Genomic DNA, 16,774 nt, shown 5'->3' with positions numbered 1-16,774 from the left:
CAATTAGAATGATAAAGTCTGTTCTTAAATATGAGTTATTTGAGGTATTTCTCTGTGGAAAACCACAGAAAGCTGGGCAGGAGAAGGATTAGTCCTAGCGGTGATTTGTCACATAAAGGCCTCAGAATCACTCAGTTTGCACCTGTCCGTTATCAACACAGGTTGCAGAGGTTATTTTAGTGGTTGGGGGAATTTTGTTTTTAATTTCTGTGAAGTACAAGAATATATTTCATCAATTTTAATGGCCTTCTAGGTTCCAACATATGTTGGCAGTTTAGCAGTTGTTGAAGCTCTAGAGAGAGATTTAAACTATAGCTATTCTAGTTTGATAGAAAAATCAAAGAAATAAAGAATATGGGGTTTCTTTGAGGATCATTTCTTCCTTTTTGGGGAAATTAAATGATTGTTATTTGAGCAGTATTACCTGGAAAATCACAATACTTTTTATAACAGTTCTTTATTTTTGAGGGTAGACGACCCAAAGACAATAAATCATAGTCAACATTATATTTTCCAGTGGTCCTTAGTTACAGAAGTTTTTTCTGAAAATTCTTAATCATCCCTGCAGCAGTCCCAGCAGATATGGATGAGGTTGAAATCTTGGATAACTTCATCCCACTTTTAAAAAATCTTTTCTGACAAAATGTATATTGCAACTACTAAACAAATTCTTTAAATGTAACTGATTTGAGTTTTTCTGCTTTCTTAATACTTCTGTCATTCATCTAATATTTTTAAGGATCATTAAAATGAGAAAGTATAAACTATGTTGTTTGTAAATAAAATAACCCTACCTGGATTAATAATTTTTTCCTCTTCAGAATAAGTTAGGCATTTGCTCAAACTTCTACACTCAGTGTGTGGTTTCAGTTACAGTAGTTTGTAACTACCTTTATTTTGTGAGGATTCATGAACTGCTATCATTTTATAGGTCTCATCACGACTACATCCAGGAAACTAGACCGTGAGCAGCAAGGTGAACACATATTAGAAGTAAGCATTTCTTTACTTTTAATAATTTTAGAAATCTCGTAATCATAAATATGGGAAAGAGCAGTCTTACTCATATTATCTAGTAATTCAGAGCTGCTGCTATTTCGTTATATCACCTTATGGTCATTAATAAAAAGGAAAATAAAGAAAATGTTGTGACTATAGTTCAGGTCTGCTTTACACCCCTGTCAACCCCCAGAAGATAGACAGATGCCAAAATATCCAAGGCAGCAGGTTATGAACAGTGGCGCCCTGCTGCGGCCCCCTCACCCTGATTAGAACCGCACTACACACCTGCTAATTGTCCGCCTCACTCCGGAGCCCTCTCTTCTCAATGAATATCAGAGTCTGGGTGGGAGCAGGTATAAGGTACTTAGGACTTGGAAGATGATATTAAGATATTGATAGGATATAAGATTAGTTTACATATCGTGTATGTTTCTCTGTAGTCCTTTTGTGGTAATTTATTTGAGGGCCAGTGTTGGCATTGATTTGACTGTCTTAAAGAAGAGAGTATTTTTAGTAACATGTTAAAAGCTGTGTCGCCCGGCTGCTAGGTATGGAACCCAAACGGAGGAAACGAATTGACGAATGCTACAAAGCATAGTACTTGGTTGTATTTCTCTTCAATTTTTCTTTTTTCCTAAAGATCACATGAAAACTGATCAAAAGGAAATGTTTTGCGAGGTTAAAATTAAAATAGCAATTATAATTTTGTTTCATTTTGAGAGTTTGGGAAGGCAAATCATGTGCTTTAATTAAAGCAGCTACTTTACTTAAGTACTCTTGACAAGTACCATGAGATACATTCATTCCCACTTTTATAAACAACAGAATTTGCACCTGCCAAGCTTCAGAAAGAACATAGTTCCACAGAAAACTTAAGTCTACTTTAATGTTTTTAGCATTTCATTAATTCACTTGGGATGACGTGGTGAGGGGAGTAACTACGGCCATCCCTTTTAATGTGCACACTGAACTGAAAATGAACATTGGATCTGAGGGTGAAATGGTTTCTCATGCACTCAGAAGCATTCACCAGCGTAACCCTCAAGAATCTCAGATCTTCATTCCTAAAATGAATACATAATAATCTACTTAGAATAAAAGTTACTTTACATTTCTTTTACTGAAAATCTCATTTAATAAGTTGGTCTTAAATTTAAATGTTTATGTTCACCCTACCAAACATGGAAATCTTCTGTACAAGAAAAGAGAGAGCCAGGCAAAATAAAATGATGATTGCTAGTATTAAAAGGCCTGCTACTTAGCATGTATTTTAATCGGATGATTTAACTTATTTTATTGATGAAGCTTAAAAATGACAGTTTTTAAATGCAGTATGTGAAGATTTTATTTTTAAGCATGTACAAGAGGACTCTAAATATTTAAAAGCAAAATCTTCATGTATCTCTTCCTTCGCTTAAAAATACTGAGTTTTTGAGAGCTTAACGTTTACAGTTAGGGCATGTGAGGAAGAGGGGTGACGGGTAAGGAGAGAGCGAGGGCTCAGAGCCAGTGCTTTCCTAGCCCCTGGCCTCCCCCCGGCCTGCCCCCAGTCCCTTTGTGAAAATGGAGAGGTTGCCCTGCCCCCTCACAGGGCTGTGGTCGGAGTGAGGAATCGGTACGTGTCCATAGTGCTGTGTGAATTGCAGAGGTTTATAGAAAAGGTGATTGTCATTAGGAAGAAGACATTCACTTTTTATACAGTATATTTTAAAAACATTTCTTGATGTTATTTTTTTTATAAAAAAACAGGTTACAGTGACAGACAATGGTAGTCCCCCCAAGTCAACCATTGCAAGAGTAATTGTGAAGATCCTTGACGAAAATGACAACAAGCCTCAGTTCCTGCAGAAGTTCTACAAAATCAGACTCCCAGAGCGGGAAAAACCAGAACGAGAAAGAAACACCAAGCGCGAGCCTTTATATCGTGTTATAGCTACAGACAAAGATGAAGGTCCCAATGCAGAAATCTCCTATAGCATTGAAGAGGGAAATGAACATGGCAAATTTTTTATTGAGCCAAAAACTGGAGTGGTTTTGTCCAAGAAGTTTTCTGGAGCTGGAGAATATGATATTCTTTCAGTGAGTAAGATCTAGTCTTTGAATTTCTTCCATAATTTGACCGTTAATCTAGTCTTATGTCTCTCATAACTTTCTCTCTATTCAGTAAAATGGCCTCAGTGCTGTACCTAACAATGGGAAGTATGGGTTTGCTTTTCCCTTTTTTAGTTGTCATTCTCGTTATCTATGTTGAGTATGGCATAAAAAGGTTGCCCTTTTTATCAGGCATTAAATGGAATATGGAATTAACATGGAATATATACCACATAGATATTAAATGTTTGAAATTGGTTCAGTTTCAGACCAAACCAATCAATGCTTCAGTTATGGGATGCAACTTTTCATTTGCTGTTTTTATCCCCTCTGCCCATATTTTACAGATTAAGGCAGTTGATAATGGTCGCCCCCAAAAGTCATCAACCACTCGACTCCATATTGAATGGATCTCCAAACCCAAACCGTCCCCGGAGCCAATTTCATTTGAAGAATCATTTTTTACCTTTACTGTAATGGAAAGCGATCCAGTTGCTCACATGATTGGAGTAATAGCTGTTGAGCCTCCAGGCATACCTCTTTGGTTTGACATCATTGGTAAGCTTCATGACGGTTTTCATCATCCTTGTATAGATCACACTGAGGGGAACCCGCCTCTGGTTTTCTGATTTTGGGGCACATCTCAGAATTTAAAATTGGGAGTAAGACCTATAAGTGGAGAATTTGTTTTAAACTGCAGTATTTTGCTTGCAAAATTTTTCACTATATCCAACATATATTAAACTTGTTTAAAATAGGTGCTCTGTATGTACCTTATTAATATAAAAATAAAGTTTTTAAAAGTGTACCAAAGAGATACAGAGAAATCTGAACGTTTGGTCTAAAAACACAGCTTCTTAATTTTTCCTCTTGATACATAACATATAGCACGTAACTATTTTTAGTGATTATGATTTGAATGTTTAAAATAACTATGCCTATGTGGTTGTCGCATGTCCGTATTTTATAGGGAATATGATTGAAATTTTTAATTTATAAGTTATAAAGGATAGTGTCCACTGTGGCTTTTTAAGTTTGATTTACCTCATTTTCAGTAGAAAGCAGGCTTCACTAGATTAAATCACCCTGTGATAAAAATTATATGCCTAAGCCAATTCTTTTCTTTCTGTCATTGAATTTAGCTAGATATTGAATATAATACAACATACTTAAAACAATTTCACATTAGACTTTGGCGTCTTAGTTTTTTAATTCTTATTTCTTCACAGTATTTTAATTACAAGTATATTTAAAATCAAAAGTACGTGTTCAGGTTATCTTTGGTTGGAACCCAATATCCCTTTTCCCTCTTCACCCCGGAGCCCTCCTGCCGCAGTTGCTGTCTCAGCGGGTTGAAGCCGCAGGGACCACAGGGCACAGGGGTTTGGGCTCTACCCCTTGAACTTTGTAGACAGCGGGGCTGTTTTCCCTACTTTGGTCTTTGTATGAAATTGTTTATGTTATAAACACCTACGAAACCATTACAGTTTAGTTTTAAATAAACAAAAAAGATTCTTTTCATAGTTAACTGCAGTCAGAATAGTTTGCTTGCTGTCCGGTAACTCCTATCGCATTTCCAGATGGGCAGACTGTGCAGCATCTAACCTCACGTGTAAACTGACTGCCTTTGGAACCACTTTGATTGATTGCTCTCCTTGTTCTGTGCTTGCCTTCCATGCTTGCTTCTTTTTGGCTGTGCCAGGAGACACATTTGCTAGAGAAGTGTTTTACATCTTTCAGATGACTTGTGACCTGAACTGTACAGCAGAAGGTATCTGCTGAGATCACATAATTTGCCTCAGATTATGAGATCTAAAGAAAAGCATCCATTTTTCAAACTTTTTTCTTTCCAGTGACCATCTTTCATTGCTTTTTCTTTTCATAGTGGGCCCATGGTCGCCTGTTCCAATTGCAAACATTCTGACTTTCCATACATCCCTAGATCCTTATTTTTAGATTTAACTGAAGATTGTTTTGTGTGTGTGCTGTTTTGCTTTTTGGTTGGATTTAGTAATAGAACTTCGTCATGACGTTTAGACTTTATTTTCATTCCATTCCATTTCATTGATATAAGTATCTCAAGTTCAGTGGCTTTGAAGAGAGTTTATCTGGAATATGATGGGGAATGCATTTGGATAATGTTAGTAGCACAGAAACCTTTTTTCATTAAGCTTTGTGTACGACAGCAATGGGAAAAATTTTCAAATAGTGAAAATTCTCAACTAGTAAGAGTCCGGACTAACCAATGATAACTCCCACAATTTTTTTTTCCAGAGTTAACATTTGTTTTTAATAGTTATTTCATTAGAGCAATATGCTCAAATCGTCACAAAATATTTTTTTTAGTAAATTTTTAAATGGCCAACTTTTTGGTTACTAAATGATATGAAATGTAGCTACTGAGATATAAGTTAAAGAGGTATTCAGAACCCTTGAAAAATCAAACTGAAAGTAATTCATTGGTAGTATTAGAAACATTTTTGTTGTTGTTTTCAGAGTTGCTTTCTTGCTTCCTCTCATTTAGTAGCTTCCTTGGCAGTTATGGCTCAGCTTTTTTTTTTTTCCAGTAAGCCAGCATTGTCTTTCCAGTTGGTCCTTCTTTTCTGGTCTTTCAAAATGAAAGCTCTTTGGAATCACTTTGACCAATATATCAGAAATTTTTCTTTCTTTCTTCCTTTTTTTTTTAAAACTGCCATTAAAAATTAGAAAGCCACAAAATAAATGACAAATTTTCATCCCGTGACCTGTTTTTACTTTAATGTTTGTCCTAACTTAAACTAGGTGGCAACTATGATAGTCACTTTGATGTGGACAAGGGCACTGGAACCATCATTATTGCCAAACCTCTTGATGCAGAACAAAAATCAAACTACAATCTCACAGTCGAGGCTACAGATGGAACCACCACTATACTGACTCAGGTAGGCAAATTGCTGATGATACAGTGTTCTGATCTAAGTGTCCACAGGCAATATGAACAATTGATTCTGCCCTCTGAGGTTCTCAAATCAGACGTTACTATTTTGATATAGTTTATGCACATGTACACAGCAAGGATTTTTATTTAGGGAATGAAATATCACTGCAAATCCTGTTTTAGGTTTTGAATGTAATTAACCAGTTTTGAAAACTTTGAAAGAAGACTTGAAAAAAAAAAAACACGATATGCCATCAGAATCTTTTATTTTTACGCTCATTTTGAATTGTACTAGTATAAAGTATATCACTGTCAAGGATGACTTGTCCAAGTCATTTGCATTAAAACTGGTTAAAGTGATTAATTATCTTTTAAAACACTTTTTTGGGTTTTTCCCCCCTTGACTACCTTAGGCTGTGTAAAATAACTGATAAAACTGTTCTATTCCTTTAAATATCTTTGTTCCTATCTGATGATTAAGACATGGTCCGATTACTGGCATTTCAAATTGAAATGTCAGAACCCTATAAATTACGTTTAAGTTCTGTTCTTTCTTATCAGTTTCTCTGATTCACAGTGGGGGCTGTTTGAGAACTTCTTAAATACTTGCTGTGTGCCAGGTATTGTTCTAGAAGCTGAGTAGTAGGAAACAAAATCCTGCCCTCTTGGAGTTTACATTACAATGATAAAGCCAAAGCCTCGTGTTTAATGTGCTGTGTGTGAAAAGTAAAAGGAAGAAATTAAATGTTAGAGGATAAAATGCTTCTGAATTCCAATTTCCTATCTTTAGATTATACTATTTTAAATCTTAAGACAGATCATTTGCTAAATCATTTAGTTGCATTGAAGAATAAAAATTAGTCTGTGTTGTCTTTTCAATTAATAAATGAATAGATAATTTAAAGTCAGTTGTGAAATGACCTTATTTCTTTGTCCAAATGCTTGTGATTTTTAATGTATTTTAAATTGATAATATGAATCATGCTTTGGGGTCATTTTGAGGTTGTCATGTGAAAGTACCAGCACAGTATTAAAATTTCAGCCTTGTCAGTAACTGTTCTCATTGTAGAAACTAGACTTTAGAGCATGAAAATGAGAAGAAAAGCATCAAGAATTGTAATAAATTGAGCAGGGTAATTCTGAAAGGTTAAAGAGTGTAACTGTATGTAGATCAGTTCAAGTAATTGACTAACCGGAAGTCTAGCAAAGGGAACTTAATAACCAGTAGAAATGACCCTCTGTGCCAAGCCTTCTCATTACTAAAGATGATATATCTACCTGTAGCATTTATCACTTACTACATAACTCACAGTAAGTGTAGTTTTCATTAGTATAGTTAAGAGCTTAGTATGAAATACAGTGACTAAAATTCCCATAAAACCCAGTAAATATATTCTCTCAGGGACACAGAATTTCTTCAATTTCAATGCTTCGGGCATACTTCTCTAACTTATTTTGAGTCATTTTCAGAGGGTCTTGATAATATCCTAGTGAATTGCTGGCAGGGAGAGGTAGAGTATCAGAGAGCGGTCCAGATCCCAGGCTGACCTGTCCAGGTGTGGGTCATTAGGGAACAATGACAAGTAATTAGGTTTTGATTCCCAGTCTGGGGCTGAGAACAGGGAGATAGGAATCTGAGTGGGAGGAGAGCAGCAAATACCAGCTGAAGAGGGACACAGATCAGAACCCAGCTGACAAGGCACTGGAACACAGCAGGTAGATTCCTGTTTGTAGGTGAAACTCAGGAACCAACGGAACAGGTTTTGCCGCATCACGGTCGGTAGCAGCAGGTGTGAGATCTGAGGTTTGGAGAGTGTTTTCCGTTAAGCCAGAGAGCATCCTCGCAGAGGGGAGTAGCGGAGGATCGTGATGTAACTGCCAGTGCTCTGTTGAAGCAGCTTTCCTTGCTTTGTTGTCCTGCTGTTTCCACTGAGGATGTTGCCCAGTATTAAATCAGGTCACTTTGCTTTATCTGTTATCTCAAGGTAACTTACCAAATCCAGTTCACATTTTTTCCCTTTCTTTGAAACAGCTTTGCTTTCCTGTTTTCTTTCAGTTTCTCTGGAACATCAGCATTGCATACTCTGGAGCAGGCCACTTTGTTTGAATCGGGGCTCTGCCTCTTACTCCTATGCATGGGCAGGTGGCTATGACCCGCTGTGCTTCCATTTCTCCTCTGGAAAATGGGCACAGCCACTTTGCCCTCATAGGACAAAGTGAGACGACACTCAGGTGCTGGCCCCTCAGGCCCTCAGGCCTGTCCCCAGTGAGCGCTCCCTGCGTGTTCCCTGTTGCACATCAGCACTGGTTTGGGCTCCTGTCCCCCTGCTTGGCACTGAGTCACCTTCCTGTCTCCATTCTCTGTCTCTGCGATTCATCCTGCACTGCCTGCCAACCAGCACGGTCTTCCTGACTGGGAGGAGGACGGAAGGTGATTTGCTCCCAACAGACAGTTCAGAGCACACAGGCCACACAGTTCTCAGCCTCTGCTCGGGAGCCACGCTCTGCTCTCGGACCCCACCTTCTCCCTGTTCCTTTTCTTTGTCACCCCCGGTTCAGGGTCCTCCTCTGAGGTGTCTGAGAGACAGGATGTTCCATTCCACCCTCGCCTTCACATCTCTGATTGAGCTTTTCCTCCTACCCCAGTATACGTTCATCTGCCAACCTAAAACCTGTGCAAGCAGAGCTTGTCTCCTCCTCGAAAGCTTCCTAAATGGCCTGCACCACCTCTGGACTCCTGAAAACTTCCTTGATAACATAGGAAACCTGTATGTACAAGGCATTGCCCAGTGAGGTTGAAAGCTTCAGGGGGCAGGGGTGCTCCATACTTCTTTACACCCTCCTTAAATGCAGCAAGTGCCGAGCATGGACGTGCCCGGGAAATGTGTGTCAGTTGAACTGCTTTATCAAACAGGGTTGTTCTTACTTCAGCTGTTCATATTTAGGTGAGATCAGTTGATCTTGGAGCAGGAGTAAACTGTGTGTGCCCAACACTCCTTCCATGAGAAAATAAATTTTAAATGTGTAGTGGAGGGACTTTCCTGGTGGTACAGTGGTTGGGAGTCCACCTGCCAACGCAGGGGACGTGTGTTTGAGCCCTGGTCTGGGAAGATCCCACATGCTGCGGAGCAACTGAGCCTGTGCACCGCAACTGCGAAGCCCACGTGCCACAACTGCTGAAGCCCGCACGCCTAGAGCCCGTGCTCTGCAGCAGGGGAGGCCGCTGCAATGAGAAGCCCACGCACCTCAACGGAGACCCAACGCAGCCAAAAATTAAAAAAAAAAAAAAAATTGTGTAGTGGAAATGAATATGTAGTGATTTAATTTATAGAAATTATCTTTATAGCCTTTGCTTCTGGATCATCATTGACCTTTCAGAGTGAGGCATCTGTAGTTTTAAATGTTTACATAACTTTCACATAAACCCTTTCTGTGGTTTGGTGGATACATTTAGTGTTCATATAGTTTAATGTTACAGATCCACCGCTGAGGTCTCAGTGTTCTAGGAGAACGGTGGTATTGTCTTCATGGAAAGGCCTCTAGTCCGTGTTCTTGGCCCCGTGTGGTTAACACCCCGCCCTCCCCCATGCGGTACTAGGACTTTGGCCTCCTGTGCCATTCGGACTAGTGAGGTTTGTTCCATATGAGCTAGTGAAGCTCATGTTTCTTGTTTATAACTGTGACCATCTTTTACAATTGTAGTGATTTCCGTTATGCCTCATCCACATGTGTCTTTTCAATCTGAAAATTAATCTTCTTACTGTCAAGTTAAATTTTTTTTTTAATTTAACTTGGGACTGAGTTTTTAAATATCTCCTTTTTTCTTCCTTTAAGGTTTTTATTTAATATTTATTTTATGACCTACTTAAGAGAATTCTCTCTCTTGAGTGTATTTAAATTGCTTTTAAGAAATAAATGTACTTACTATCTGTGTAGTTTTGTGATCACAAAAATATAAGGATTTTAAAGCACATTTCTCATTTTCCTTTTTATTCATAATATTGGTAGGGATTTGGAATCTCAAAGATTAGAACAAGAACTTCAGATACTGTGACCATTAAGCAGCACACTCACCTCAGTAGCTTGGTAGTTACAGGTGCAAATCTGATACAGGAAATCAGTCTTCTGTGAATCCTGGTAAAGTAAATTCTTTATCTTTACATGAGCAATCTAGAAATTTCTGCGGAGACCTAAGAGAACTTAAGCCTGCATTTCAGAAAGAAATGTGTGTTACATTTGTGTGTGTGTTACATTTTTCTCTCAAAAATTAGTCTCAGGAATTTAGAAACGTTTTAATTATCTTACTCATATTTATATAGGTAATATGTCAATGAAAAATTTGAAAGATGTTTTTTATTCTGGATTTTGCTTTTATTTCTCATGTTTGAATTTTATTTTGCTCAAAAATTAGGGTTTTTTTTTTTCAGTGTGCATTTGATTTTTTCCGCCTGATTCTTTAAATACTAAAACATCATGATTAGGAATATTATTGTTATGTGAGTAATTTTGTCATCACAGGTATTCATCAAAGTAATAGACACAAATGACCATCGTCCTCAGTTTTCTACATCAAAATATGAAGTTGTTATTCTTGAAGACACAGCACCAGAAACAGAAATTTTGCAAATCAGTGCTGTGGATAAAGATGAAAAAAACAAACTAATCTACACTCTGCAGAGCAGTATCGATCCATTGAGTCTCAAGAAATTTCGCCTTGATCCTGCAACTGGCTCTCTCTATACAGCAGAAAAACTTGATCATGAAGCCATTCAGCAGCATGTTCTCACAGTCATGGTAGGGCTTTCTGTTCATTCTTCTGACACACTGTTTGGTTCCTGCAGGGTTCCATGTGATTGAGAGGGATCTTTAATCAATTTTAAGGAAAGCTTTAACAGGATCAATAATATGCTGATTCTTTTAGGTACGAGATCAAGATGTCCCTGTAAAGCGCAACTTTGCACGGATTGTTGTTAATGTCAGCGACACCAATGACCACGCCCCCTGGTTCATGAGCTCCTCCTACAAAGGGCGGGTTTATGAATCAGCAGCTATCGGCTCAGTTGTGTTGCAGGTTACAGCTCTGGACAAGGACAAAGGGAAAAATGCTGAAGTGCTGTACTCTATCGAATCAGGTATTTTTGGAGCACTGCTTTAATAACTGCTTTTTTTTAATAACTGCTTTTTTTTATACGTTTATAACTTTGCACTTGTTAGAAAGTATGTTTTTTCTAAAATTAGTTCTAGATGTTGAAACATTTCTGTGTATCAAAACTGCTTAAATTGATAGCTACCATTTTACATGTTAGGAGAAAGAAACAGAGTTAACTTTTAATTCATTGGAAAGCAAAGCTAGAGAGTCCTAACTATGTTTGGGTAATGTTCTTGGAGATTCATAATATTAGCATAATTCAAGGCTCTGAGAAGTCCTGCAGTAAAGAAAACTTTATTTGACCAATTCAGGATTTCCAAAATGGTTTTAACCACACAATCGTTTTCCTCCATAAACTATGAAGTACTCTTAGGGTAAGGCTGGCCTAGTGATTTAACATTTTTTTTTTAGTCAGAGCATATCTTCTCTTGGGCAGAACAGGAAACTCTGTGACAGAGTGCCAACTCATCCAGTTCTAATTGGGTCACGTCTCATAAAGGGTGTCCATGCCTCTCCTACCCCTTCCAGGCTTTGCTTTTCTGCCACTTTCACCCCCATGCATCTTTCACAGTTGCATTTCGTTCATGGAATTGGGTTGGTACAGTAGGTCCCAGGGTTGGGACGAGGGCTTGAAGAAATGTTGAAAAGGCTAAGGGGCTTGCTGGAGTTGGGCAGGAGACAGCAAAGCAGGGAGACCAGCTGGAACTGTGGGCCTGGACAGCTCTGGGTGTGATAGGGCAAGAGGTCCAGAGCCTTGCTGGTAATTCCAAGAAGGAGGATCACCAGGAAACGGTGGTGACAAAGTGAAATGTTGTTCTGTTTTCTGTTTGATGCTGCTATTCACTCATTCATTTCTTTATTCCGTGGACTCTCATTTTATATGCCCGGTGCCCTGCTAGGAGCATTTGTACTTGTGCTTGATAGGTAGGGGTTACCATCGGTCCACAAATGTATGTGCTTGCAAAAGAATTCTGCCCCTGATTGAAACAGGGATCTGCTTTAGGGCATGTGATTTATTCAGTCAGAAATCATCTAGCTTTGGGACTTGCCCGACTCGTGCCAAATACTATGAGTAAGTGATTAAATATCAAGAAGGCAGCTTCCAGTTTTCCATCTTTCTCAGTGCCATTGTCAGTACAAAGGTTAGACTCTCATTCTTTCTCTATAGTGATTTTAGAATATTGAGATCATCCACTTAACTTTTTTTCTGTAAGTCCATACCTCTGCATATTTAGAAATTATGTATCTTTTCTGGGCATTAGAATTGATAGAGGTACAATTAACTGAAGATCATATAATCCAAAGCTGAGCAAATGGAGAGTACTTCTTTGCTTTATCAATGTGTTTTATGTGGTTAAACTATTTTCATCTTAATATATTTGAAGTTTCATTTCTTTCCCTGAAAATGACCAAGCTTAAGCCATCCCTCACAAATAAGACCTCATATACTGCCCAAGGTTGCAGTGTTAAAATGTGTTATAGTGTAGTTAGTGCCCTGAATAAAACTGATTTTTCCACTGGTTCAGAAATTTAACCATTAAAAACACGCATTCCATTTGTACGTGCCTGAGCACTTAAATAAAATAGTTTTCCCCCCTGAGACAAACTTACTGGATTTGTGTAGGAGAAAATGTTAAACTTTCCCTTAGCTTTCACATAGTTTTCAGCAATTGGGCGTTTAAAATATGATTGTTGGTGCCTGACTGAAGGCATGCACATTCTTTAAATGCTTGTAATGACTGATGGGATTAGTAATACGGTATTCCAAGAATGGAACTGTGTCTCCACTCAAAGAATAGATAATACCAAGGGCCTATTCTGATATAAACTCTGGGCTTCAAAGAAGATAATTGGATAGACTTGGTAATGTAAAAATCATGCTATACAGGTTACTTTACAGGAAACAACTACCATTAAAATGCAGTTGAATTGTATGTGTGTAAATCTGTTGAATAGTAGGAACTATAAAATGGTCACACAGCCTTCATTCAACAGTGTATTCATAGTCACCTGCTTCTGACTTGTGTCAGATTGCATTTAATAAAGTTCAAAAGAGTAGTTACAAATTCAGGCTATAACACTGCATGATTAATTAGCAATTTATGGAGCAAAAGGTTTGGTCTGATGAGGAGTCTTTAGGGAAAAAAGGAAGTAATTAAAGAATATTTTCAGTAATAATTGAGTTAGGTGTTAAGAGACACATCGGTGCCATACTCTGGGCTGTAGTGTTTTATTTATTTTTTTAAAGTAGATGATTGTTAATTCAAAACTGTTATAACCTCTGGAAATAGAAGACACTCCGTAAATGTACTTATTGATTAGAATTGGTTTTCTTCCCCAAACTTATGTAAAATGTAATTACAGTTGAAGCTTTACAGAGGTTGCCATTCTGTGGGGCAGTCAGCATCCATGGCATGTCCACCGTGGGAAGAGACAGGTCCTGCACACAGCTTTCTGATGTGCCCTTTGGGGTGTACATGTGTAATACAGTCATAGCTGACGAGCACACATTTGCATGTTTGTCCAGATAACTGCCTTGTTCATATGGAAAGAACAATTTAAAACTATTTAGAAATAACCAGTATCTCTCCTACAGTGAATGACTAAGGCCCCAACCTAGTACAGACTTCTGTCACTGCCCTATTAGTTTGTTCACAAATGCCATATGTATATTTCAATATTTGGTGAATGTGGCTATTACTAGATCAGACAAGGACACATTCAAGCCACTCAGCAGCCCTCAGTGTTGCCACAGAAATATGGTGTTGCTTTCCATCTGCAAATCTGATGGTTTCTGCTGGAGTATATGTATTGATACAGGTAGGATCCATATACTGATTAACTAGCTGTGTTCCTGTGTAACCTTCTTGTTATCATTGACAAGCTCCGAGCTGTCTTTATCAAAGTCGAGATACTGCAAGTAATAAAGAATGTTTTGAATGTCACATTGCTAATAAAAATTTTTTATCAGAGATTTCCAAATAGTCATGACACGTTCCTTTTGCTAATACTTTTAAATGAAGTGCCGCATCTAACAAGTGGTTGTTGGTAGTGATTGAAGTATAGCATAAATGCAGGGAAACAAAACCAAGTAGAAATATAAATATGGTACTTTAATGAATGTATTAATTTTTTTCAAGCTGCTGATCAACCTGTTTGGTATTTAATTTGTTTTCTTTCCATACATGTGTAAAAGTTGTTTCATTCAACAAACATTTGCTGAGTGTCTCCTATGTGTCAGGCATTTTTCTAGGCAGAGATGATAAAATAATGAATCAAACAAGCCATGCTTAAGTGGAGCTTACATCCTAGTGGGAGAACAGATAAGAACAAGTGACAATATGTGCTGTAAAGAAAAAACAGGGTAATGGGACAGAAACAGCCATGCTGAATGGGGAGGTCAAGGAAGGCCTCACCACCACATTCTCTACTAAGAAGGAGGCATTTGGCAAAACCTGAATGAATGAATGCGTGCATGGAGAGGCAGTGAGAATAGCTGGCGGAAGACTGTTCCAGGCAGGGACCCACCAAGCCCAGTGGTTCCGAGATGAGGATGTGCTCACGTGATTGAGGAGCCTTCTCATTGCAGATAAAATCCATTTATTCCTCCATGTGAGGCCTTGTGTATTTGAAGCTTTAAGATTTCCACTGTACAAAGTAAAAGAGAAATGCATCTAGGTGACTGAATATAAAATATGGTAGGTCAGCTGCTTTATTAGTACAGACATAGGGTAGTAAAGAGTGGGGGTGAAGACAGTTGTCCAGAGGTTTTCACAGCCCCCCAAGCAGTCAACCAGTCACAGCTTTGGAAGTGGGGATGATGCAAAGGTAGCTGAGAAAGGACCTTGGAATCCCAATAACCAACTAAAACACAGTGGGGGAGAACTGGGGTCACTGGCGCTCGTAGGTACAGACAGGCCGGAAATTAGTGTCTGCGAGGCCTGGCAGAGGCAGCATGACCCCGTTCGTGGGCCAGGGTTCGTCTCAGAGCTTCGTGGCTTGGAGACATTCTGGACCTCTGTCCTGTTGCAGGTTGAGGCATGGCCTTGGGGCCTGGATGCAGAGCCAGGCAGACTTAATGAAAACCAGACTGGGTCTGGCCTCAGAAAGAACTATCATGGATTTTTGGAAAATGTATTAAAGGAAGGAAATGAAAGCTGTAGAGGAAGTGTTTACTAGTAATGATGTGGAGGAAGGAGTGCTTGGTTGAGCCCCTGGTTTGCAAGTCACAGCAGGTAATTCTGGTCTATGAAGCGCCGTCCGTGCTTGATTGCAGACCTCGAGGAACACAGAATTTGAGAAGGCGGTTAAGTGGCAAGTGGACTTTGTTTTGGGTAAAGTGTAATAGTTCAATTTTTCCAAGATTTAAAGAAAAGTATGTTTTATAAAAGGGATTCTTTTTAATCACTGAATACATCATTTTTATTACTAAGAAACAAGTTATACGTTTTTCCACTATAAATTCACTCTGATGAAAGAAAGAATTTTTAACTCCTAACAAATGCTACATTTTCAAGATGAAAGGAGTTATCAGTAGGCATTCTTTCTTCTTGTTTGAAGTTGTTTTCCCCTCAAATATGTCAGGTAAGCTTTTAAAGACTCAGGCGTGGGGAGCTTCATGATCTTCCGCCTCAGCAAGGCCTGCGGCAGCTCCTCAGACTAGATCACTTCAGTTCTATGACTAGAATAAATGATTCTGGACTCTGTTTATAAAACAGAAAAGGGATGAAGGGTTCGTGGTTGGATCGAATCTGAGGACCCTCACACTGCCTTGATCTACCCAGAAAGAGAGTAAACTGCAGAACTGTAGTAAACTCCTGGTTTCAGGAAGAGCTCAAGTGGCACAAAACTATGGAATGTTGTGGAGTTGCATTTGCAGCTAAATACATGTACATAACGTAGCTGGAAAATGTCTAAAGAAAAGCAAGTAAAACAATCTTAAGAGTTTTCAGCCTCAGCAATATTGACATTTTGCACCAGAAAGTTCTTTGCTGTGGGGCTGTCCTGTGCATTGTGGTATGTTTAGCAGCATCCCTGGCCTCTACTCACTAGAGGTTAGGAGCACCCTCTCCCCACAAGTAGGGGTCACCAAAAAGGGGTCCAGACACGGTTGAATGTCCCTCTGGGTGAAAGCACCTCCAGTTGAGAACCACTCACCTAGAAATTAAATTGACCTGAAAAAATTCAGGGGATATTACTGAAATCTTGAAAAAAAAACCCATAAAGTGGGGCAGAGTACACACAGGCTTACTCATCAAGTCCCCGAATGCATAAAATAAGGGCCAACTCTATTTAAGTTGTTAAATTTAATTGAAGTCTTCCCTTTTCATAGTGGGTAAGATTCTTGAGAGTTTGCAAGTGATAAATAAATATATTCCAAAGGGGTTTTGAGGGACTCTTGGAGATGATTAACTAAACTCTTTTATGGAAGGATAACCAGATCCTTCCACAACACATTCCTGATTCAACCAGAGAGAGTAACTTTTGGCTTTAGGTACAGAGTGATATTACTTCTGTTTCTTTTCATAATCTATAGACAAAACAGAAAAGTTTGCCCTTAGAGTAGATAAAAATGAAACAAATCGAAAAAATGAGACAAATTGAATAAAACAAGT

General features: G+C 38.6%; 1 protein-coding gene across 8 annotated transcripts in view; it reads left to right on the top strand.

Annotated features, from left to right (window-relative positions):
- The window catches only part of FAT1 (FAT atypical cadherin 1), a 121,595-nt gene that overhangs the window by 73,852 nt on the left and 30,969 nt on the right, over positions 1-16,774 (top strand). For 6 of the 8 annotated variants that reach the window (XR_004347869.1, XM_032618474.1, XM_032618470.1 and 3 more), the window contains 6 exons: positions 932-993; positions 2,752-3,081; positions 3,441-3,651; positions 5,875-6,014; positions 10,529-10,804; positions 10,932-11,142. Coding sequence is in view for 7 of the 8 variants with exons in the window: in XM_032618474.1 (XP_032474365.1) it covers positions 932-993; positions 2,752-3,081; positions 3,441-3,651; positions 5,875-6,014; positions 10,529-10,804; positions 10,932-11,142 (1,230 nt within the window). In the remaining variant the exon portion in view is untranslated. Of the gene's footprint in view, positions 1-931; positions 994-2,751; positions 3,082-3,440; positions 3,652-5,874; positions 16,722-16,774 lie in introns of those variants that run through there. The other 2 variants (XM_032618475.1, XM_032618476.1) reach the window with 1 other exon arrangement.

Source organism: Phocoena sinus, chromosome 21, assembly GCF_008692025.1.
Source record: "Phocoena sinus isolate mPhoSin1 chromosome 21, mPhoSin1.pri, whole genome shotgun sequence".
In the NCBI taxonomy this organism is placed as follows: Eukaryota; Metazoa; Chordata; class Mammalia; order Artiodactyla; family Phocoenidae; genus Phocoena; species Phocoena sinus.
This window is presented reverse-complemented; position numbering and strand designations above follow the sequence as displayed.